The sequence below is a fragment of the Aulostomus chinensis genome, chromosome 15 (genome assembly GCF_037954235.1).
Source record: "Aulostomus chinensis isolate RoL2024-O1b breed Wild chromosome 15, RoL_Achi_v1.0, whole genome shotgun sequence".
NCBI lineage: Eukaryota > Metazoa > Chordata > Actinopteri > Syngnathiformes > Aulostomidae > Aulostomus > Aulostomus chinensis.
Window position 1 is genome coordinate 16468380 of NC_141334.1, and position 26544 is coordinate 16494923.

General features: G+C 41.3%; 1 protein-coding gene across 1 annotated transcript in view; it reads right to left on the minus strand.

Annotated features, from left to right (window-relative positions):
• Nucleotides 1–26544, minus strand: part of pcdh1a (protocadherin 1a) — an 89454-nt gene that overhangs the window by 13261 nt on the left and 49649 nt on the right. The window contains exon 4 of the mRNA XM_086227242.1: nucleotides 10797–11016. Within this exon, the coding sequence (XP_086083368.1) occupies nucleotides 10797–11016 (220 nt within the window). The remainder of the gene's footprint in view (nucleotides 1–10796; nucleotides 11017–26544) is intronic.

Here is a 26544-nt window from a genome sequence, read left to right on the forward strand (position 1 = left end):
AAAATGTTACTGTTGTGCTTTTATCTAGGATTTTAACCAACAGACAGACTTGCCTCTAATAGCCTCCATTTAACCCATTAGAGAGCCTTTCTGGTTTCACTTGTGAGGCTCGTGGGAGGGAAATCTCCCTTTGTGTATATTCTTTTATCCGTTCTGGATGCTTTTGTTGTTACGACGACATGTTCAAATAACGCCGAACTTCTGCAAAACTTCGATTAATAAGAAAAATCATCAAAGGAAGTTAGTTTTTCTTTTTAATCTCCGGAAAACCCTGCGCTCCCCATCTGACTGATATATTGACACGTTAAGCAGATGTGTTGTTTTGCTCTCGCTTGTCCATTGTGATAGCGTGACTTAACAAGATCCTCCCTCTGATCCTCAGAGTCCACAGCATTAGACATGGTTCACATTGGTCTGACGTTAGCTTCTAACAAGTCTTAGACCTGGGTACAATCCCGAAAGGGAAATGAAAATCTCTCTTTTCTTCACCGTGGCAACATATTCTTGCCTTGTGAGCTTCACAGCCTTGCCTATGGCGACGCTTGTTCCTGTACAACGTATCCCTTGATCATCCATTACATCCTCAAACCAGAGACAAAGAGGTCAATCTCAGAGAGTGATGGTAGCACTGTGTAGACGGCATTCACGTGAGGCAAAGTGCATACATCAGCGTGAGTGATGTGAGGAGATAACTATGACATATATAAAAAAAAACAACAACTTCATATTTAAATAATGCACTCACAGAAGATACATCATTTTTCAGGCAAGAGTATGGGCAAACATCAACATAATCTGACAAAATCCAATCTTCAGAGTCATGTAAGCTGTCTGTGTAGCTGCTAAATAACGGCCCTGGAGAGACAGTGCATTATTTGACCGTTTACTGTAAATAGAGCTGCTGCATGACTGACAATTCACAGAGAAATTCGCCATTCTAACGCAGCCGGCTCGAGCATCTCGGAGAAAAAGACTTTGATGAAGAAAAGAGGGAAAAGGGAATCAAGAGCGTGATTGAATATGTAATTATTGAGGGAAACTGCAGATTTCTGTCTTGAAATACAGACTTAAAGAGAGAGGCACAAAACACAGAAGGCAGCGGGGGGTTATCGTGTCTGCTTTTGAGGCCCGCATGCCTCCCCCTCCCACCCGCCCCCCGGCGCCCGCCCTTGTTCCTCCTTACCGATCCATCACATTGCGCTGCTTGTTGCTGACTGACTTTTATAAGCTTTGGTATGGTGAAAGGGTCAGCCTTCCTGTCCTTTGATGTTAAAAACCTCTAACAGAAATAGTCGTCTACCACAGAAACGCAGCTGACCTAATATTTACTGAGATGAAGGGGAGGAAGACAGCGACACCCCAGCGCTTCAGTCTTTGGGTAATAGAATAAAGACCATACCTGCACTTTAGTGCTGCCTTATGTTTTAAAAGGACATTAAAAGAGCATCATAAATGTTTTATTGCATTAGAATAATATAAGTGGACATACAAGATAATCAAATGAAATTTTCATGAAGTTGAGGGTAAATTAGGTCACGATGCAGGAGGCGGGGGCTTTTTGGAACTATGCTGGTGATATTTTCCGTTCTGTGTGTCAAGGTAGAGAGTTTTAAAGTAGATTAGGTGGAAGTAAAAAAAAAAAGAAGAAAAAAAGTAATAACAACAACAAACCAGGAAAGCCGTAAAACAAACACCAAACCCATAAAGCAAATGCACAACACGAGTAAACAGCCCTGTTGTGTTTTTGTTTTTTTATGGCTGCACTCGCCATCTGTTTTTTTTTTTTTCTCTTTTTTTTTCAGTGTCTGTGCATGATGAGTACATCATCTCCAGGCTAGATACAGTTTCAAAGTAGACAGCTTATCAAAATGAGTGACAAGTGTTGGGGCCTTGCGACACGGTCATCTGAGAGGGAGTTACCCAGAGGGAACATGAAAACAAGCCATATGATCACTTGAAGTGGGAAAGACCTCTGGTTGTGACAAAAGAAGAGCAAGGCGATCTGTATAGATAGAAGTAGCACAAATCAGTGGCAAGATTACAATGGTGTGAAGCACACTCTCTAATTAAAGTGGAGATCCAGCAGCGTGAAAACAAGCTTCATGGTGTAAAACTCTGTCAAAATTAGTCTGGGAATAGATTGGGACACCTCTGAGCCACAGCGTGTGTATTCAGGTGTGTGTTGAAATGCCTTACACTGAGACGTGGCATTGATCAAAACCCCCATCAAGCCCGCATAAAAGTATGCTGGTGTTTTATCATAACAGCACAGTAAAATCTAAGTTATGGCAGCTACAATGCATAACAATGCTATGTGGAAGGGCTATGAGGTTAAGTAAGACAAATTCAAGTCATTTCTATTTAGCTTAAGGCATTTTAAATATTGACTGAATGATATACCATGTTAACACAAGACTGCAAATTAAGAATTGATCCTTTCACCACAAGGATATTTCCATTTTTAAAGAAATGTACTGCCGCGCTCTCTTTGGTGTAGAGAGGATGTCGTGTTCATTGAGTGTGTATGGTCCTTGAACTGCAGTGAATTCTGAGATATCCTCAACTGACTGTGAGAAAGCCTTAAAGCGAGAGTGGCTTCATTCCTCTGTGACTCACTGAAAATAAGGAAATGCATGTCAGACCCATACAGTACAATTGAAGTCCCTCAAGTGCCATCCATCATCGAAGGGCAGAACACTAGTTAGAGGGAGGTTCGGCGGCTCTCGGTCCCCATCACACTAAGATGGAGAGATGACCCCCGGGGCCGTTCTCTGATGCCGGCTTGAGCTGCCCAACCAACTGAGGTTGAAGTAGATCTGGCCCCTCGCCAGCTTCCCCCTCCCCGGACGCGCATTCCTCTACCTGCTCGACGAATCACATCTGAGGTGAGACTGGGTAAGACCCACTGAGAGCAGCAGAGCACTTGCACCACTTTGTATTTCTGTCTTCATAATTATCCTTAAAAAAAAAAAAAAAAATCCACTCAGGATCCCTTGGACCTGCCAGTGGACACTCAGCTATGTAGGGAGAGGTTGTTTTTTTTTTTTTTTTCGAGTGACACTGGGCTAATTAAGAGAATCTTTCTCCATGTGTCTTCAGAAATTTGTACTTTCAAACCCACATCCACCTCCAAACCTGCTGCTTCAGCACACTGTTGCTCAGACTCACTGGCGTAGCAAGAGCAGACAGCATGCTACCCAATTTTTTTGCCAAAGTACAGAGAGCCATCCACTTTTGTTAGAGTAATACATGAGCACATCTAAAAGCTTAGGGATACTGGCTTATGCATACTGGCTCTCACATTCATTTTACAAGCTTAGTGCTAAACCCAGAGTTTTTTAGTGGCAGCATGGTGTTAAAAGCACTATTTATGGAGCCTAATGTGTGCTTATATGCATGTACTTTCTGGAATGCACTTTCTGGCAATAATTCAGAACACTCATCAAGGTTTTTTTTTTTTTTTTTTTTTTTTAATCAATGTTCTATACATGCAGATAAGAGCTGGGAAGCTTGTGTTGATCTCAATTAAGTTGAAGAGGAACAGAAGAGGAGCTGTCCCTTGAGAACGTTCCAGAAATCTTCTACTAAATCTTTCATGAATTTTGCTTTCTTCCTCTTTATTATTTAAACAACACCAAGATACGTTGGGTTTTTTTTTATTTAATCAAACTTTTCACAGCGTTTTGTTGATTTTTTTGGGGGGGGGAGGGGGGGTTGAAGAAGGAAATCCAAGCCGATACATGGATAACCATATCAAAAAATAAATGAAATAAATAGTACAATCAGAATGAGAAGTAAAGCTTAGATGAAATTGGGGGTTTGATAAAAACATGCTATTATCAGTGATGTTATCAAAGTCTTCAAGTCAGCCAGACACAATGATGAAACTACGGAGAAATCGCTTTAATGTGTGAAAGAAGGTGGTATGAAATTGAAGGCGGTAGATTTATTGGGATAATGGGGCTTTCGACTCCACGTCTAGATTTCACATGTGGCTGCAATCTTTGCCAGCACAATTCCAGCACCAGTTTATACGAAATGACATGAAACCTAATTCACTCCGTGTTAACCGTTATTAGCCAGGGCCGTGATGTCCGCCGTCTTTCAAAGGTCATGTGACGAGTGCTGTAATCTGCGGGGCCAAATTTTGGGATGAGTGCAAAGTGTAAAGGGGGCATTGATAAGGACCACACGGGCGGAAGCACATTTTTAGATTGGCCAAAGAAAATCTACACATTCAATTGCGTTATGCTTTCACACTCACACACACACACACACCCCGAGTTTGGATTCAGCTGCATTGACCATTAAACAGTGATGGTGAACCATTGTCTATGGTGTCAAAGCCTAATCCAGGTTAGAGAGTTTAATTCTGCTCCAGTTAGGTTCATCCACTGACCTATTTGCTATGAAATAAAATTACAAACCAGTGGGGGGTAACAAACAGCAGCCGCTGATGTGAACAGAGCACAATGCGTGTGCTAGAATGAGTGCAGAATTACAGGCGTATTACTCATGACAACTTGCCTCAGGGGGCCACTTATAAGGACTTTTTTTTTCCTTCCCCACGAAGCCTCCACAAAACTGCCAGTACCATGACCTGTCCTTTCTCGGGTGGTGGCAGATCCAGAGGTACAGGTCACAATGCTGGTACAGGCAGGTTTGGTCCACTCAGTGGTACTAATGGGCTGGGACTGACAAGATGCAGCTCTGTGTGTGAGGAAACCCACACCGCTGCATCAGCACACAATACTGGCACCTGGGCAGGGGCCCAAGCTGGGACTCACGGGACAAACAAGGCCCATTAGGCTGACACTTTACCTCTCAGTCTGCACACGTCTTCCTCCAGATCCTTTAAAATGCTCCCTGCACATTATTTTAGTGCGCACTCACACACACGCACGCACGCACAAACACACACACACACACACACTCAAGCAAACCAAATATTTCTAGGGAAGTGTGTGTGGCTGTACCCTGTGATTCTGATATGTCAGTTATTGAAGTCAGAAGGAAAATCCCTGACAGGAGTTCAAAAGGAACAAATATATGACACTACATGCATCATCCCGGAGATCTAAGGCTGGGAAATCAGACAGCATTTTTAAAGAAGCTCATTGTGACGCAAATTCCATTTATTCCATTTTATCTCGCCCTTCTTAATAACCCATATGGCAGTGAGAAAGACACGGGGAGACTGCACGCTGGGCCCATCAAAATTCCTTCATCTGTGGTCATTCGTGTGTATGTGTGTACATCCTGGTACCTGCTTTCAATCCACCTGTGTCCTGTAGGTGCTAGCCCTCATATCACAACCCAGACATAAAACCCCTGCCCCCCTCCCAAGAGTGATTATTGTCCTGGTTGGACCGGACATGTTGGAATTGGTGGTCAAACATGTGCCCTAAGAAGTGAGTAGAGGCCTAAGAAGAGAGTAGAGGTCTCCCCAGTGAGTCACAGCCAGAGCTCAGCCGGATGAAAACCCTTTAAAAAGAGTGCTTGAAAAGATATCAAATACAAATATTTAATGCTTTTTTTTATTGTTATGAAATATAAGCTGGAAGCATTTGAGTCGACTCAGGGATCAAAACTAATTCAAGGTAACTGATGTTGCTGATCTGTGAGTGGCATCTTGCGAAGTATACTAGTTTTAGCTTATTTTTACCGTATTTTACATGGGACTTGAAGTGCCAGCAAGTCACATGGGCCCACAAGACAAAACTCTCAAGACGAAGATGCTCAAACGCTACTTGTTCATTAATCAAAATCTGATCGGCAGCGTCTGAGACACGGCGGCCAGTCAGACGGGACAGACGCCAGTCCTCGGGGACAAGTCATGGATCTTGACAGCAACCAGACATACAAGATAAGCAGTTTTCATGCCGTCTGAAGCGATCAATTTGGAGAGAATTACAGAGCTCAGTGATTATGATGAGAGTCTATTAAAGTAAAGAAGCACTGTAATCAAAATGATTTTGTGATTTGGGGTGTGATGCAACACCCTCCGATGCATGCAGGTGCATATCCAATGGATAAACATTTCTGATGAGATGAAGCAACAGTCGAATGGTGCGCATGCATGAACACAAGAGTGAAAAAACACACAAGGGAAAACTGAAACGGAGTGCACTCTAACACAGCCTGAAGACAAGAATTAGAAAAAAAAAAAGTGGGAGGAGTGAGCAGCTGCTCAGGCACAGGAAAAGAGGAACTCCAGAAATTAATTGCTGCAGATCAGACAGCATGCATGTCTTATTTTAGGAATTCTACTTCTGCAGTTTTAACCGACGCCTAATACCAAAGCACCATAAGGGAATATTTTGATGTCTGCTTCAGTGAGTTTGACAGAAACGAAAACCCTTTTGTCCTTGCCAAACAGCTCAAAAAGACAAGGTCGTATTAGACAACAAACACCAGCAATATTAAAAACAATATTCACCAGCTTATGTAAAACAACTGGTAATTCTTATTCTAATACTTGACTTACTGATTACCTAAATAAACAACTCTCTCTACACCCGCGATGTCAAAGAACAGCGCTCCAAGCTCGTCAAACAGCTTTCTTATACCCACGCACCAGGCACCCTTTGGCAGGCGCAGCAGGCTTTCATATAAGCCGAGTGAAGCAGGTCGGTCCCACAAACACGCCGGTTTGCAGCAGGAGACGGATGTTTGATTCTGGTTTTCAACCACGAGTTTTTCATTTCCAATAATAACACAGTGAACAGTCAGCGTAAAGGGTTTTTAAACACTCGCAAACAAATAATGTTGAACAATTGTGTTTTAATAATGTATCGGTGCTGCAGAGTCCGATCAGGCACGAAGAACGTTTAGTTTTAGGCAGGGATCAGTTTGGGTTCAGATGCATGTTTTTTTTTGTTGAAGGGTCACTCACACGGCCACCGTGTTAAAGGCTTCTCTCATTTCCCACTTTTTAAGGCCTATGATTTCCAAAAACATACGAATTTGCGACTTGATTTCGAATAAGATATGATTGGCAATATTAGAGGGAATGTTAATTTTTGGATCGTTATTCTGGTTTTCATTAAAAAAAAACAACTATTGAAAATGATGATTGTGGGATTTTTGCGGGGATTTCATAATAATAATCATGATAAATGGAATTTATAACATACTTAAACTCTTACAAACGATTTCTGCTACAAACAAAGATGTCTGAAGAAGAATAAGAGCAGGAAGGACGTCTCTGCCCCACGGAGTTTAGTTTCGTTTAAATGTTATTTTTCAACCTTTAACATTGCACCTTCTTGTGATTTGAAAATTGCAGCAGGCCATTTTCCTGTCTTGACTACCTTATCATGAATTAGCCCTGATTTGTAGATCCAGGAACGCAGAATGAAGGGACATTCGCAGATGTCTTTGTGGCGAGAAACGGTGCGCCTTTGTAGATGCTGATATGTGTATGTGGTGTAAAAGGGTTTCACTAACCTTAACCAATTGGCTTTTATGCTTAAACCCAACCAGTCTTCAACTGCAGCGCTGTCATCTTAAATCATTGCATTTTCCATTGAGAATAAATGGAATTTCTGGCATTTAGCTTAAAGTTCTCACAACAGGGGTTTTCACAGGTCCATTGATTGCTGGTATGAATTGTGCATGAGGACATAATAACTTTTTTTTTTTTTTTTTTAAAGAAACATCATATGAATGCTGCACATCGCAGATAGTGAGGAGAAAAGCTTTACATCAGAGTTAGCTGACCCCGTTGCCCTCCTACAGAAACCATTGCCCTTGGGATGAGAATGGACTCCCACTACTGACAATACTACACTCCGCAGATGCTTGTGTGAGTAGAAATCTGCACGGATTCCATTGTAGTCATGCAGATAATCACATGAATTTTTACAGTGGTTTTACACGGTGCTCAGAATCAAGATGTTGACCTTATACCCATCTAATACAGTCAAGGTTCCATAATTTCCATAAACACCCATCATGTAGTACATTACTCTCCACTGTAGGCCCATCAGCTCACTCTCAAAATGTAGATTTGCCGCTGTCAAAGTTGGACTTGTATAACAAAACAGATATCCATGTCGATATTTGCAGGGCCCAGAGATGCAAAGGCTGACAGTCTGTGGTTCATATTTTACTTTTTATCCAACTTAAATGGAGTGGCACATCATGCTCACCTCCCTGTTTTTGCCTGCCAGTCATCTCTACTGCAATGAACAAAGCTCTGCACCAGTACAACCTGTCACTCTGTCACTCAAACGCTTAAAAAAAAGGACTTCATGTCACAATTCAGGTGGAGCTGGGGAGAAATTCTTCCGTCTCTTTTGATTTTTCTGTCTAATCCTTCATTTTATATGGGCTCTCGGTTATCTCCCTGAAGTGGGAATCACATTTTAATTAGGTCTATCCTTGGTTAGCGGTTCATCTTCACATCTCCCCCGACCTATGTGCTCATCCTATGGGCTTCCTTGTCAGAGACTCTTAGTCCCCGTTCCCTGTCACAATCTAACATCTCCCCCCATCCTGTGCCATCTTTTCATTCTTTAACTGCTCCATCTCCACTCACAATCCCGCTCTCCTGCTGCTGACAACAAAGAGCGCCCTGTCTGACAAAAACCTGTGTGCTGCAGATGGGCAAAGCACAATAAACAGCCTCAAAAATTGAGAAGAAAAGGAGAATGCATATATTATATGTCCTAGGTGCAGAGAGCAGATGGAAATAATCAACTGTTGGCTCCTGGGCTGTAAACAGCGAGCTTGTATATGAGAAGACTAAATCTATCTATTAAAAGCGATAATAAGCACGTCTGACCTCTGCAGGGCCAGAGGGAGCAGCAACACTGGCAGCAATCGTCCTCTATTCTCACCGTTTTACCGTGTCCATTGATGTCAACAAAGAGACCACAAGTTACCGAATGACACCCACTTGATTACTTGTGTTGGATTCGTGAAAAGATAAAGACTCACAATGGAAAAGAATCGAGAGCCATTGGGAAATGTATTTTTGGAAGCCAATCCAGAATTTAGCATTGTGACTATTGGATTATTACCGAAAACTAACAATACCAAATGTTATTCAGATTTACTGGGATATAAACCTCACATGTGAACACCACCTTAACAATTTTTGAAGCATAAATGTAATTTCTAAAAGAACAAAGCTAACGTTATGCTAACGAACTACACAGTGGAAGCATGACTGGCTAGATTCAGTTTCTTCTGTCTTCGATGCAGAACATGAACATTTGTCCCACCTTTGCAGTTCTATCGCTACTTGTTAGCAATTGCTTGTTATGAAACAGGTAAATAGATCCAAAACAGAGAACAAAACTTTTAAATATCATCAGGAATGCTAAGCACAGACCTTATTTCAAGCGTTTAACCACAAGCTCATTCAAAAGTGACTTTGAGACAAGAAAACCTCATGCTTAACAATGTGAATAAATTTCGGAGTTATTTGAGCTACTTATTCTTCAGCCCTTTTTGATTTAACATCTGCTATTTAGTCGCTTTGATCTTGCAATGATTCACATATGAGAATATTTCAGATTTCCTCCCTTTAAATTAAAAAAAAAAAAAGAATCTCTGCAAATTAGTGATGGGCTCATTCGCAAATTGTTTCATTTGTTTTTCACTGACTGTGCAACCAAGCAACTGTCAATGTTAATCAACAACAAATCAATTATTTATACCCCATGTTGGGAAGGGCCCTAAAATCCATAATACTTAGCCTTAAAGTCCATCTCTTAGACACAAACTGCAGAGTCTCACCCGTTACTTAAAAAAAGCAATACCCTCATTCAAAGAAAATGATAAAAGCCAGACAATCTGGGTGAGTAGCGAAATATCACCATGTAAAAGAGTCGTATCTTGAAAGTGTCACACTGTCAAATACTATAATAACTAGAACTACACTGTGTGAATCACTTCTTATAGTGTGCTACGAGACAGGTCACAGTTTAAAATGATGTAATCAGAATGGCAGTCACGGCTTGTACTCCCAAATTTTTTCTTACTTTTGACCCATGCTGAGAAGATTAGTATTCAGTTTGTCGACCCCGCTTCAAAAATGTGTCTCCTAACTATCTAAGTTGCAGTTTAACTTGGGTCCAACTAGAGGCAAGGAAATACTTAAGGGTAAATAGTGCGGTCTGCACAGATGCCATGGTTCAGATTTATTTGGAGGGCAAATGCTCCATTAGTAAGACTTTTTAATTAGCGCTCTTGTGAGAGAGGGTCATTAAGGATGTCTGACAGAGGACCTGCTGATGAGGAGGATGGAGACGCAGCTAACTCCGGCCTTGATACCGCACGTACACACAATCACGGATCAGCTTAAAAACCAATAACCTTTCACACAGTCATCAACAACCACAGCAACTCAACGTTAAAGGCACCGCAGCTTTTATGCCGTTGAATGTCCAACCCCTCGCTAGGAACACGCGTGTCCTCATTCGTGTTGGGGACTCTTTGTATTTCATGTTACAAACTTAACCCGTCTCGCCTATGGCCTTACACTTGATTTATAGTTGTTAACATTAACTGACACAAATATAATGTTGAAACGAGCTCAGAGAGGACGTGGTTTGAAAATGAGAATCAAGAAATGGGGAAAACTGTCGGTGTGGGTGCGTTGTAGGTTATGCTTAGGCCTGGACTACTTCTGCCTTTAGAAATGCCGTGGCTTTATTGTAGAAGTATGAATCAAGCCATTTAAAATAATGGCGTAAGGCACATCACAAACAGATACACACACAAAGAAGCCTCACGTAGCAGTAATCATATTCAAGGAGAACTGAGGAGAATATTTCACTTCATACCATTTTCAGGGTGTTCGTTCTCTCCGATGCTGCCATCTGGAGTGGTTCTCTCATAGTGGTCCTCGGGCAGGGTCAGGGGTCCGATGCGAGGACCAGACGATGACTTGCTGCTGGGTGTCTCCGATTCCTCCAAGCCGCTGTCATAGTAACTGTGCTGAGAGGCATCCTGCAGGTCCTGCACTGGGTTGTTGGTGGAGAAGGTCACTCGCCGATGGGGATGCTAAAACCAAAAAGGCAACAAATGAGCATCTTAAATTTTACAGAACTAATTTCAAACTTTCTTTTTGTTTGTTGCTTCCATGGAGACGCCCAGCAGGTCGTCTAATTACAGCTGAAACTCCACCATTTAAGACTACTGTCTGAATTTTGCCGGCCTTATGAAGTTCACTCTTCAAAAGTCAGAAAATAGCATTAAATATTTAACACTCTTAAATATTAAATAGTCTTTTGCACTATTATTATTCTGAAGATTATATAAGGTAGAAATATATGAACAGCAGAGGTTATGGTCTTTAATAATGAGAGTATGCATATCAGCACCAGCAGAGAGGAATAAATTGTACCAAAATACATACATTATTCAAATATGTCATGCCATACCACAAAATTAAAATATGGGGCTATGTGTTTAAATATGCTGTATGATACTGTCCTGTATATGTAAATAATGATTCAGATATGTTTGTGTGCGGGATGTAATAAATACTTGGAAGTTTAGGCGAATGCATCTATGTGGTGATGTGATGAACAAATCAACTTGCTTTACAACAGCCAGTTTATCCAGGACACAGAATGTTAGGAGGGAATGGAGGTGGAGCACAGAATGTGCAGAAAAATAGCAATACACATGTTACATGCGCATTATTGACAGTTATTTACCAAATTGCAGTATATTACTTTACAGAGGAAGCCTGTGGATTTAGATCAAAACCCTCCCGTGATGACAATGTCAATACATTTGTACAGCTTGCACAAAGAACCACAAAAAGAGAAGAAAACAAGCGTCATAAGGTTTTACGGAAATTGAAAATGTGCAAATAATAATTCTGTTTTTGTTTATTAGTCCGTTTTACTTTCTAAATCCTCCACTGCTAAATAAATTCTGATGACAATGATTGCTATGCTAATGAATAGCCCCAGTGACCTACTTCCTATTTCCATATTCTAATATTTCCTTCCTTCACGCTTTTGATGTTTAACCGAGCAGAAACTAGACAACATTTCTGCAATTTAACTGAAATGGAATCCCAAGTAGATCAAAACACGACTAACTCGCTAAAGTATTGGAAAATACAGTTGGTGAGAGTCGCTATTTTGCTTGCATTAGTATAAATTGCATCATTAGATCTGCTCTCATTGTTCTTCATGGATGAGGTCTGATGAAAGAATAAATGAATGAATAAAAAGTACAGATGACATCCTGAATTTGATGGCTGGAGGAGGAGCAGGGCAGCTTAATAATAAATCATTCAAGATCACACGCTTTATCAAATTGAATGGCTTGTAAATACAGTTAGGGGGACCATTAAATTTCTTCTTCCCCGAGATCAGTTTACTAATGGTGACTTACCGCCGCTCGACAACAGAAAGATGACTCCTTACACATGCAATCACCCCCCCCCCCCCCCCCCCCCACAGGAGCGCCTCTTGTAAAAGTCAGGAAAGCACTGATACAGCACAAGCGGGCTGCCTCTGCTCTCCGAGTCAGAGCCTGGATCAATATGGCAGGTCTCTGCTTTCTACCATTTCAACCACTTTTCTGGCAAACAAATCCATGTTAGAAATCATTGGAACCATCACCCTTTTAGCCCATATACACCAGATATTGAGGAAATGCTTTTTTGAGCAAAGCTAAGTGCAATGAACACCGTTTCTAATGCAATCAGAGGGTTTCAGAATGTTTCCAGAAACCTGTTCATCTCATATTTTTACCTCCCTTTACAGCTCCATCTTTCAGCTAAACACTGAATATTTGAATTGTGGTTTGCGTCATATTTTTTCCTCTCCAAGCACGTCCATGAATCATAGTACAGTATCCCGTTCCACTTAGAACTCACCGTTTTATGGAACTTAGAATATATGTCCAAACATGAGTGAAAGATTCTAGAGTCGTAACTTTTAAAAATGGCCTCTTGTGATTTGTATGCGTGCAACAGCAAGAAGACGAAGGGTGGGGGTTGGGGGATGGGGGTGACTGCGTGTGTGGGGATGAGTGTGTGTGTCTGAGCGTGTACGAGAATAAAAGATTTGTTTTCTTTCTATTAAACATGCCCTTTGATTGGTGCCTGTTTGCACAATAACATTCGCTAACCCAAAAACGGCTTCTACGTTGTGCTGGTTATTTGTTACAGACAGAACACACTGTTTATCTTAACTCACACATTTGCAGTATCAGACCTCACTTTACTCTGTTATTCTAACCATTGTTTTGTCATTTGAACGAACTAACTCCGGCTTAATGTGGCTGACCAGGCAAATGGTGCATTCCTAATATGATTGGAGGTCTCGGTGCCTCCAAATGTGGGGGGTGGGGTGGGGTGGGGGCATTTAGTTGTTCAAATATGGATTCTTGGTTAAACTTCTCCTGGAGGCATCACTCCAGAGAGTCAGCATGTTTCCTGGGTATGATAACTAGCAAAGGCTGCAGAGATGGGAAATAGATTCTCCTTTTAGACTGAGCACAAATCCTTTGCCAGGCCTTGGGGGCTGCAGGGATGTGGCAAGACAGAAGGATGGAAACAGAGGCTGAGCAGGAGTGGGGAGTTGGTCAGGCAGACAAGGACGGCGCTTTGGCTAGAGGGGACAAGCAGAAGGATTAGATTCTGGGAGACTGGAGGCGGGAGAGTGGGATTGTTTGGGCATTGTGGGTAGGAGTAAGAAGCTATAGGGCTGAGAATGAAAGAGGGGACATTTATGATGACATCTGAATTCATAACCCCATTTAGATTGAGCGAAAATGGCCTCATTTATACGCATAATATTACAATCCCAAAGCAGGTGGAAAGATTGGGCAGGATTCTGTCTTTACGAGGGGACCAAGACACATTTTAAAAGAGTAATAAACACCAATCATCCACTGCATACCTGGAGCTCTCATTGCATTCAGAGCTCCCTTTTTTTTCCCCTGTCAGACTGCCAGGGATTTTATCTATAACCTGCCGCCTCAGAATAATCTCAAGCCACACACAGTTTCCACTGATTCACTGATACGCCAAAAAGAGACGCTGGCAGCCGTTTAATTATTTCATTTCTTTTCTTCATAACTGTATGACGAGGTATCTCACGGTCAAGTGTACGATTAAACAGTTTTATTTACAATCTCCCCACCTGTCTGTTAAGTTAAAACTAAAACAACAACGACAGAAAAAGGACGGCTGCTACATTCGTCTATTCACCTTGGGTTCAACAGATCTCTCTATTACCTTAACAAGCATTCCGACCCTGATAGAGCTCACTTGTTGTCATTGCTGAACGACAGCTACATCCCGGCAGCCACATAATAGCAGCTTTTAAAAAAATCACTGGCCATTACTTGGATCAACCTTGGGTGGAATCACATTCACAGGTTTGAAAACGGTTCGTACATCTTTAGTCTTTATTAATAAGAACTATTGATGACACAACACTGTTAATAATGTGTACACTGTGGCACTTTAATTTGTGCCCAACAGAATTTCTAAACACACACTGGAATCGATGGACTCCTTTGTGAGTTGTCTTTATTGATGAGTGTATAAAAGATACTGCGACACTACATGACAAATGGTCATAATTTGGAAACCGTCTGAGGCTGACGGTTTTAAAGTAAACCTAATAATCTGGAATTAAGAGTGTATCTTCAATTATTATCTCTGATAAGGATGACCAGTGTGTATCAGCATGTTGGTTTGTTTGTTGGCACCATGTGTCAAAATCCCATTTTGGTGAGATTTAGTAGGAAGTTTGCAGAGTTAATATTTAACCAGATGCATCAGATAGTTTGCTTCATAGAACCACGCGAGACCATCGAAAACGTAGAGCTCAGCTAGAGAAACGACGAATGAATAACTTTAGCCAATCACATCAAAATCCCGATAGCGGCCCCTTCCCCTCCTCGACTGGTCGGAATCACCAGCAGGTTCAGACAACAAATACAAAAAAATGTAAGCCCGGTGGTTTCTCATGTGATCTTTTCGAATCCGCTGCTACGCGGACTAATATTACCAGGGACGGGTGCTTAATATTTGGAGATGATCTGGTCAGATTGTCGATTCTGAATCCCAAGATGGAATGTTTACCCGTGGATTTGATTGTATTCTAGACCAAGTTTTGGTAGTTGGGGGAAAAAAATGTACAAGCAAACAGTTCCATAGCCACGTGTCCTCCTAGGCACTCTATCAATAATGGAAGTGGACCTTTGCGCTAAGAGTGATATTGCCACGGTGTAAAGAGTTATTCAGCCATCTTCCTGCCATTTCTATTGGGAAAATGCAGCTATTTATGAATAGTTGAGTCTGTGTCATTTCCCCAGCAACCGACACAGATGGCTTATCGTCGACGGTTATATCTAATCACTTACAAATACAGGCTGGACAGTCTGTTCGATGATTGGATTTGAAAAATAAATAAAATAAAAAAAGGTATTTGCTTGCCGTTTGAATGAGGAAATAAGAAGAGATTCCTGGGGCAAATTGCAACCCCTCAGCAACCATGATAACATTTTGGTGGCGGCGGAGCATCTCGATTGCCATTGCCATTTCACAGATCCCTGATGAGACGGACGACCCCGGTGCTGTTGTGCTTTCCCATCACACCAAGTTTTCAGTCCATTGTCAATGCCCTGGAGCTATCCGACACCACTCTGCTGTCAGGTGCCCTGTCATCCAGCCAAGCCTCACTGATTGCCAGTCCACAGGGCTGCTAGCACTTATGCAGATGGGAAAGCTTTTCCATCTACTCCACCACCTTTAGAGCAGACTTCCAGCAGAGTCAGAGAGTCAGTTAGATTTAAACCATTTTGACTCTAAAATGAGTATCAATAGCTGTTTTTTTTTTTTTTAAATTGGGATAGCCTGCTACATGTATTACCAGTAAACAGTCTTTGTGTTTTATTTTTTTGTTTCCCGTACCTCCGATGTGTCACGTTCGACATCACAAACACGATAGAACAGCAGGACTGATGAGTGTCGGGTCTTTTTGCATCCACGGGTTAGTGCTCCTGTCAGTGTTAGAGCCTTCGTGTTAGAGGCGTCAGTGTGTGTGTGTGTGTGTGTGTGTGTGTGTGCACGCATGCGTGTGCGTCTTTTTAAACTTTTTTTGGGAACACTCTTGCAGCCCAGAGTGCAACTCCCTCTCAGCAAGTCTGCATGGTTGCTAGAGGATACTTAGGAGAAGAGGAATGACGGATAAAGCAATGCATCCTCTGAACCAACAACTACTGGATGGATTATATCAAATAGAAGCTGCATCCTGCTATTCCTTTCATCCATGTGGTGTTTTAACTAGATGCTAACAAATCTTAACATAGCTTTTCATTGTGTTTGTGTGTCATGGTCATAATTTGAAAAAAAAGAAAAGAAACAGACTGCCAGTTCACCACTTAAAATCGCCTGGTGCTACAGTATCTTTAATGAAATGAATTGATTTAATCACTTAGAAACCTCTAAAGGCCAAATAACAAGGTTAGAGTTAAAATCAAATAATAGCCTACATTTATTTTGCCCTCCCTTAATTAGAGGAATCAGAGCATCCAGACTGCGAGATTATAAGACACAATATTAGAAAATTTTAAAAATGAATACGGGCTAAAATTTCGACTAAAAGCCACCAAAAGACTGATGTGAAGTCTAATCTGTCCATGACCAGAGGAGAACAGCCTGATCCCAACAGCCGGAACGTATGACCTGTGACACAGCGGATGCTGTTTGTGCAGAAAGAAGAGAGATGGAACAGTTCAGCTCCAAATATTTTATGGTTAAATATAACATTAACTCATCAACATACTGTATTCATATCCGCGTGAATGCTTTAGCATTCATGACTGCGTATGTCGGTGCTCATTTTCTTCCCTATAATACTCAACCAGCTGTGTAAGGATCAAACATCATTATTGATACATCATTATTGATACCTTATTGTGAATTTACTGGATCTTAAGAAGAATATACATAATTTGAATCAATCTAGTCAGCCATTTTTTTCAGGAGCAGCACACAAATACTGTGTGCGTAATCTCGTGTTGCTCTCCATGTTCAATGGGTGTTAATGCATCATGTTGCTCTCACTTTTTATGCCACAGTTTTGTCTTTTTATTCATTATTTTCACTGAGAAAAATGCTGAATATTCAGATTTTCACTTGCAGGAATGAAGCACTACAAACTCCTGAGTTTCATAACTCTGAACGTGAATAATAGCCAACTAAGCATAGTCATTGCTACAGTGTTGTACAGCAACGTGGGTGCAATTTGCAAGTAGAAAATACTGCTTCTGCACAAACGGCTTGGGAGTCATAGCTTTTCCACTAATAAAAGTAAAATGGCGAAATGGGAGGTTTCCGAAGGTGAAGGGGAACATAGTTTATATGCTTCCTACAAAAAAGACAGGTGGAAAAGAAAGGAATATATAAGGTTATGAGTCCAATGCTGCATTTTATTTACTTAACAATGGAGTGCTTTTATCCGTTGGGAAAGCCACACACCTACAGTGAACTCTGCTGGAGCACTCGCAAGTTTTCAAACTAAAGGAAACCTGTGTGGCCTTATTTATAAATCCTGGATTGAGGTATAGCCTATGAGTACTGGCGCTGGAAGCGAGGCGTTTCCTATTGAATCACAGTTATGTGTCTCTGAGATATTATGAAATGGGTTTTCTGCCCATGTTAAAGGAAACTGGCTGATGTCTCAGTGCCCCTATGATATGAAAAATTCAATTTAAAAGGATGAGAGAAAGAATGGTGCAAGGCCTATTTTCATTCCCCCACACTGAGAGATATGAGAATGATGTTCTATTGTGTGGAGGAAATGATGCCAATCGTACTGCAGAGAAATTCCTTCATAATTCAATTCAATTTCTTCTAAATCCCGATGGCAAGCTCCTGTGCCAAAAAAGAAGCCGAACGATGGAGTCAAAGAGGGAGGGCTGGAGACGAAGATGGAGGGGGGAAAAAAACAAAACCAGAGACTAAAGATTGAGACTGAAACAATGGAGGAATAGAGTCACAGAGAGCAGCCCGACTCACTGAGAGGTAAGATGAAGAGGCCGCGATACCAAGTAGGGAGGAAGTGGATGGGAGAAAAATGATTAATTTTGATCAGTGTGGCATTTTAAGTTTGGCCAACTAATTTTCTTTAATTACCTCTCTGCAGCATCTGACAGCTACCAGAGAAACTGATGGTTTGTTTTTTGGTTTTTTTTGGTTGAGATCTGACAGCTGCTACAGCTTAGGGAAGCAGCATATGTCGAGGAAACATATACATCCCCTGTTTTTCTAAATGTTGCAATAGTTACAAAACGTGCATGTTAACTCTTTGATATCCTGCCAGGGTTCCCCCGAAATGTGAGAGCTAGAATTTCCATTTGTTACAGTGTTTGTGAGTATGCCTGCACTGGCATTTTGGGTGTGCACGCAGGAATCAATGAGCTGCTCCCTCTGAAGCCCCAGAAAAAAATGAGCTGCACCAACAAATATGACAATGAAGAAGTGCACCTCTCAGTGTATGCAGCAAGCATAAAACCATAAAGACTGAAGCAGCTGCACGGGAAATGCATAGGGAACTGTTTTTATTTCCCATTCCACCATTATGTCCTCCATTCACATCTCATCTACTGCTCTCTTCTTCTTCTTCCTCTTCACACACACACACACACAAACACACACACACACCCACACACACACAGTTGTTTTTGTAGGTGCAATAGCTCCAAGGCAAGGAGCGTGGAATTGGAGTCTTCAAAGAGTCTTGGATTATCAAAGAGACACAGCTACCAGAAAACTAGGGGACACGCTGGAGAGAGGGGGAGGGGGGGGGGGGGAACATAAGCGAGAGGCAGGGAGGGGAGAAGAGTGCAGAGGAGTCAGCACGGGTTTGGGTGGAGGATGAAGTGATCAGACAGGGGAGGGGGTTGGATAAAGACCAAAAGTCCCTTTGTTCATATACTGTAAATGGAGAGAGAGAGAGAGAGAGAGAGAGAGAGAGAGAGAAAAACGACTGGAGTGAATACATTAAAAAACAATCACATAGACCTTAATGGTCTTGATAGGCAAGACTGAATTCACATTCTTCACTGTCTGTGCCACCGCCTGTTCAGGGCTACTTTTTTCTTTTCTACAGTGGAAATTTCATTTCAATGGGAGCACTGGCCTTGAAATACCATAATGTTGTTACAGTAAAACCAAGTATTACTGCAGCAGGACCCACCGAGTGTGAATATAGCTGCCACATCTAATGACAAATCTGACTGTTCACGCCATTCCATATGACAGGATGTGGGAGTGCTGGTGTGAATGCATCACCCTGCGACAAAACGCTCTCCGTCAGCCACTCCGTCCCACAATGAGCTATGGATGTCTTCTCTCCATTAAAAGAACACTTCTCGCTACAGAACACATTTCAAGTGAGGGTATGAAACGGATTCTGGTCGGTTCAGTGCTGTCAGCTGCGGGGCATCATCCAGCAATGATCCTGTCCCACCGCCACGGCTAACACGCTGGGGGAAAAAAAAAAAAACTCCCACCTTCACTGACTTGGTTTGAAAGAAAATCATACAAAATAGAACATTTAATGTCTGATGAGTGCTAAATGCATCTGACACACAATGTCAAGAAATAAATCCAATTCTAAAAATCTATATTTATGCACAGCTACCCTTGAAAACATTTGTTGCTTTTGTGCAGGCAAAACACGTCCTCCTGACAGAGGGGCGCAGGTGTTAAGAAGTCACAAATGTTAGCCCAAGAAAAAGATGTTATGTGCTGTTTTTTATGGACCAAAGCCACATAATTATCATCTAAAAAGTGAAACTTGCCTGCTCTTTCCAAACCGCAGTAAGTTGAAGGAGGGCAGCAGTTTGTGTGTTCCGGCAAGATTGCGATTATCTACTGCACAGCAGACTTTTACAAGTAAAATACGATTGCATAATGGGATTTTGGTCGTTATCTGATGATCAAATAGCCTAATTATTTTGTGTCTGAGTTACAGTTGAAGTGTAATTGATTCATCAGTAACAACTGTATCTTTGAGCTTGTGTGTGTTATGTTAAAGTGAATATATACAGGGAGCGATTGCTGATTAATGATAGTTTCATTATTGGTATTTTTCTGACAGAATGAAATGAGATGATGGAATGGGACTGGAACTGCACACAAATGTAATATTCTTTGGTGTCAAGAGAGATTTGGGTTAGGAGGGGGGCCGGCTTTTGGGAAAACGGAGAAAGGATCAGTGGTAAAACTTAATTGGGAAGGGCCCAGGATTAAAATTTGATTGGTTTTGGGTTTAGATGCTGATGTCTTTTTTTCCGACACTCATTGTCTTAAACAGTGGGGACTAAATATGCTAATATGAGCTCAAAGGAGCAAAAGAAATCATACAGAAAGAAGATAGAAGACTTTTCAGAGTTTGCAAGCAACATGCCACCAGACATTCTGAAAAGAAATCAATGCTCGGAACAGAGAAACAAAAGGAAAGAGGGCAGCCGAAATGGAGGACACGATACAGAGCCTGAGGAAAATGAAGACCGAAGGGAAACGCTAAAGTCATTCTCTGCCACCTTGCAGAAGAAAAAGAAAGAACAAAAAGAGAGAAGGGGAGAGATCGCTGTGGTGATGTGAAGAGAGAGGATTTTACCAGACAAGAGTGATGTTATAAATAACTGTCAACAGCAAGAGAAAGAAATTACTCCTCTTTTGTCCAATCTGCTGCGACTGAAGATAATTTGTCCACTTTTGAAAGTCTGACCTTTTGACCCGTTCATGGATTTACTAACGTATTACAACCTTCTATCATATCATTCCTTTTATCCACATAGAACGTCTGTTCAATTTTATTCAGTTCTTATCATTATTTAAATGGTTTTAATAGCGTCTAATGTTCGGCTGCTAGCGTTCATTGCAGCTAAGCTAACAAGAAGTCAGGGAGAGGAAGGAATTTATCTGCTTGACTGGCACTAAAAATGATGGACAATAAGTGGATTTCACAATTAATATCTTCCTGCCATTTATTGAAAAAACTGTTGCATTTCTAATTTTTTTAGCCATCATCTAACTGAGTGGCAGCATGGCCTATAATTTTGTCCTGTTGAGTTTTCAAAATCAATACAATATACACAGTATATTATTTTTTTCCCCCCAATGTAAGAGGTTATATTTGTGATTGATTCATTCAAGCTCTAACGTTTATCAGGTTCTCTCTCAGTACTGTGAAATGGTGTGAGACCCTACATAATTTACAGCAGTCACTGATACAATGGACCTTGGAGTGCAGCTAGCTAGTCCAAGATATAAGCAATGATGGGAATCCCAGCAGAGGATCGATTTGTCTTTAACTTAAAATAATACATCACCCAAAACCTGTATTTCTCCTTCAAGTACCCACAAAAAGGGTTCCTGAGGTCATTTTTCCCTCCTGCATCACTCATTTGTGACTCCAGAATGCAGAAAGAGCCAGCCAAGTATATTTAACATGAGGATTGACTTGAAGCACCCGACTGCCAGCAATAAAAAAACTGCCAACCAAAAAACAAACCCTGTTTACAATCTCTCAAACACAACTCAGGATGTAATCCATGTCTTCTTTATCCTGCCATGTAGTTTGGTTGTTTGTGATTGTTGGCCATGGAGCACCATTAGCTTCAAGCTAATATACATGACTGACCCTTTCTGCATCCTGGAGTCACCAAGTTAAGAAGTAGTGGTGGAAAAATGTCTTCTAGAGCACAAAGGGAATATTTTATGGTACTTGGAAGGAAAAATACACTTATATGAGGAAGTATTGCTTTAAAAACTGACACAATCTGACTTCAGAGGGTATTTCAGGTGACATAAGTCTGTATCCAATGATTCCCCAAACAAAAACATTGCCCCTTTCTTTTTTAGTTCCACAATTGTGCAGTAAAGTGTATAATACTGTATTCTTATCTGCTCTCCATAACAGCAGAAAAAACAACAACATTTGGTCAAACAATAACACTGCTAGCTTCAGTTAGCATTTGGCTTTGCAGCCCCTTATTTTCTTTTCCAAATGCTAGAGAAACCAAATTTTACATAAATGTTTGGAAATGGCCCCAAATTTTGTTGGATCACATCTGGCCAGGCTTTATAATGTTGTGGAGCTTTGGCAGCTTTGTACATCACCATATCTTTGTGTGTGTGTGTGTGTGTGTGTGTGTGTGTGTGTGCGTGTGTGTGCGTGTGTTTGTGTGTGTGTGCGCTTTTGTGTTGAATGTGTGTGTTAGGCTTCAGAGCCCTCTAATGGTTAATTGCAGCTATATTTTTTATCTAAATAATTTCCCAGGGGCAAGGGTCCAATTCAATCTCCAAGAGCTGTGGTCCTAAACAAAACTGAATTAAAGGCAAGCAGGCAATAACAGGGGGAGTAGTATAGTCAGTGGACCAGAGTCCCACCTTGCTGATGGTGAGGAGATAGAGGTCATAGAAGTGAACTCATCGGGGGGCATCTGAATGCGAGCTACTGAAATAAATATGATTCTTTCCCTGGAGGCTCACAATTCATAGCCTTGTCTGACATGGATAATGGCTGATACTTTCCGTTTACATTACATTTAGCATTCGTTTTAGATTGCAAACAGTGGCTTCAGGTTCTGTGCAACCAATCAATATTTACTGTTTTTAAGCTCAGAGCAGAAGCTGCACAGTCACCACAACTTAATAGCTGACTGCGGGCCAATATACACTTTGTCAGTGTATTCATGTCAGCAAGGAATGGTAAGCTCAATTGAACAAGGTTTACTTCAAGTACTTACTTAAATGCTCTGACACTTCTTGAAGTATAATCATTGGAGATTGCCAGTTAGCTTACATCACATCTCTCAATTTCCTGTAATATACTGTAAGATAAATCTTCCAAAGTGCCTCTATGAAAGAGATATCAAGAGTTAATCACGCCAGAAGGGAACGATAGGCAAGAGAAGAAGATGGGGCTGTAAAGAATCAGACATGAGAGAAATTAATCCTCGATATCCGCTCCCTGCTGGGTACCTTATTGCCTCTCAAACTTCCCATCTTCAGAGTTAATATCTATTGCTGCAGCATCTAGCTGAAAAGCATGCATACACTTCCGTTTGTTTGAACTAGAACATAATTGGATTGGGGAGAGGGATGAAAAACCCTTCAACCATACTTAAAACTTTTTTTTGTCCCTGGCGATGCTCTAATGCATGAGAGTGTGCCATTCGGTGTTTCACAGCGCGAGTGCATGCACATGTATGCCTGGCTAATAATAGCACGGCATGGTCTCGCTTGTCTAGATTTGTTACTCTGCATCCCGATGTCCCGATTGGCAATACATTCCGAGAGCTGGACGATTTCAGAAGTGTGTCTGCATCTCATTCTTTCATTCAAAGTAATACTTTTGATGCAACTGGATGTGGAGCTCTCGTGCTCCTCGATCTTATCAAGGAACTGAAAAATCATGCTTAATTAGATTCATAGTGACCTTTTTCATCTCTGGCTGCAAGCGTCCAGTCACTGCCAAAGCAGGATGTGTTCTCCACAATTATCTCTTGGTGGAGATTGAGAAGAGCCAAGCGCGGTGAAACGAGACAGAAAAAACAACATATCAGAAATCATCAGATGAAGAGATTACTCTGTTTGAGTGAGCTACCCTGTCTGTCGAGGCCTTTAGCAGTTAGCGTGGTTTTTTTTTGTTGGTTTTTTTTAGTGAGGAGAGCTCTGTAATCCAGCTACTGCGTCTCAATCATAGCGCAAACAAACTCTCACACACCAGTAAAGTCATGCCTTCTGTCTCTTTACCCGTTTGCCAGACATGCAAATGAAATCCCACTTCATTTCTCATTTCCAGATCCTACCTCCAATCGCTTCTCCGTTTGCTTCCAACAACCCTGCTTTCCACTTTATGCAACAGCAGCTTGCAACTGAGCAACGATCTTCCTGCAGGCTTCAAACAGAAGATGACTTACAGCTTCCACCAAAAAAAAAACAAAAAAACATAGATGTCCTGCTTATGGAGACTGTCAGTCACAGGGGAGTGAGTGAATACATTTTCAACAGTCGTGCGAAGGCGCATGAAAACACTATCATTAATTCCATCTGCATCACTGGAAAGACGGCTATTAAGACATTTAAGTAAAGTGCTTTGAGTATTTTAAAACAGTTATTTTTCATTTTTGAAATCTGAAAGTATATCCACGCATCACAGCCCCTTAGTAGCACTAATACTGCAGGGAATACGCTAGAAACAGTTGATACAGATATGGTATGATATTGATGACAGATTTGATTAATCTTCTGATGAAATTTTGGCGGAGTGCTTCACAATGGGCTTTAGACAAAGCCCCAAAGCAGAATATCTAGTATGAATACTCTATTGCTATATCCTTTCAGAGCTCATTTGAATCAAAAGTGACATATTTATGGCTCATCATGTCATATCGTAGCCATCAGAGTACGAGCACCATGAACCATTTAAATACTGTGGGCCATGCTGTCATCTCCTGTTAGTAACATATGTCTGATAGACGCACAAGAAGAGGAGCTCCACTTGATTCTTTTAGAGTGCTGCACAGAAGCTCAAGATGAAAGTTGGTAAATTTACTGGCAGGAATGATTTTGTGAGGATGTCTATTTATTTTGGAGCTGAATATATACGCAGGATCCTGACACATCACATGGTGTAGTCCATCCTTCCATTCGTTTTCTATACCCGTTGGGTTAAGGGTTGCTGGGGGGGCTGGAGCCTATCCCTACCCCTACCACGGACAGGTCGGCAATCAATCGCAGGGCCATCAGGAGCAATAAGCGGGCTCAGTCTCTTGCTCAAGTATACTTCGACATGGTCACTGGGGGAAGTGAGGATCAAACCAGCGACCCTTCGGTTGCCAGACGGCCACGCTCTCTGAGCCATGCCACTCCTCACTTGGTATAGAGTGTGTTTTTTTTTTTTTTTTTTAAATAAAGAAGTACAGTTGCACCCATGAAATCTGTAATGATCCTTTGTGTGCACCTTAAAAGAGTTGCCAGGCAACACAAGTGGAGCTCTGCAGTGAATTAAAGTGTCAAATGAAATACATTTGTAATCCAAAAGCAACATGGATTAAATTTTAGACAGTAGGAGTGTCTCTCGGACAAGATTTCCACAGCAAAAAGGCGGGGGGAGTAGATTTTGAACCATTTCTTTCTTTTAATAATTTTCAGAACATTGACTTGTACCTGCAGTGGTGGGTGCCTAAGCAGACAAGAAAAAACCCAACTAATTAACTGTGAAGTTATAAAACGGACGCAGTTATTCATCTGCCTTCAGTTGGGATCTATGATATATATCACAAGGTTGAACATGAAGCTGATGAATCATGATGGCATATAGATCAGTGTCACACCGTTTCCCTCTGAATTATTGATTTACTCATACACAGAGCTGCTGTTTGAAAACACATTTCCTGTTCGTATTTGGCACTAAGAGCTGCCTGATAAATATCACATCAGAAAAAAAAAAAAAAAAAAAAAAACGGGTTCATAGTGGCTCGACGGCGCTTCTAATAGAGAAAGTTGAGAAATCGGAGACTCGCGTGTTCTTTTACAACTCATCTTGGTCACACAAATAAAAGCTTTATAAGCAGCCTGTTTATATTCTGCTAAACAATGTTAAGCATTTACACAAAGGGACTCAAATGAGCCTCTGATTGCAGATAGAATCAGTGCCCAAGCATCCCATCACAGAGCCTCTCAATCCCACATATGCATGATTAATACATCAAACAACATCAATTCTCTTCCCTCTTCGACTTTTCAATGAGCACAAACACACGTACACACCCACGTTCAAACTATGTGGACAAACTACCGCGCATACCCCTGCCCCACACACACACACACACACACACACACACACGTGCAAGTACAGACACAATGTAACCAAATCCTTACAGGACTGCACATGAACACGCAGACGCTGCCCCCTCCATCATGGTTAATACATCAAACAGCATTAGCTTCCTGGATTCCTGAAGCTTAGACAGACACGGTTCTGACAGCCCATGATTCCTCACTGGCTCCCTCCCCCTCTAGCTTCCCCACTTTCTTTATTCCCTATGAAGTCTGTTTGGGTGGTTATGGAACATGCTGCCAAAATAGATTCACTTACATATTACCTTTCTTTTTTTCAGGTTTTTTTTTTTTTTTTTTTTGTAAGCTTGTGTAATGTCATGTTAGAAAGTCATCTCCACAATAAGATGACACTCCAGAGGAGCTTTAGAGGTTGGGCTCAACAACAATAATCAGATAGAGCGTTGATCAACAAACTCTTGATTTTATAAGATTTTCTTTTTTTTTTCTGGCATCGGCATGTATTTATGACACACAGGAAGTGCTTTTGAACCATCAGTTCATGGACATGAAAGGAAAAAACACATCAGCAGGCCACTGTTTGAATTTAAACATATTTCTTTAATAAGGGAGAGGGGGGCAGCATTAATCACCATATCATGGGTGCAGGTGGATCATTGTATCATAGTCTAATAAAATGGACATTCATTAGTACATTTAGCATAAAGTACTCCGTAATTACCATAAGAGGT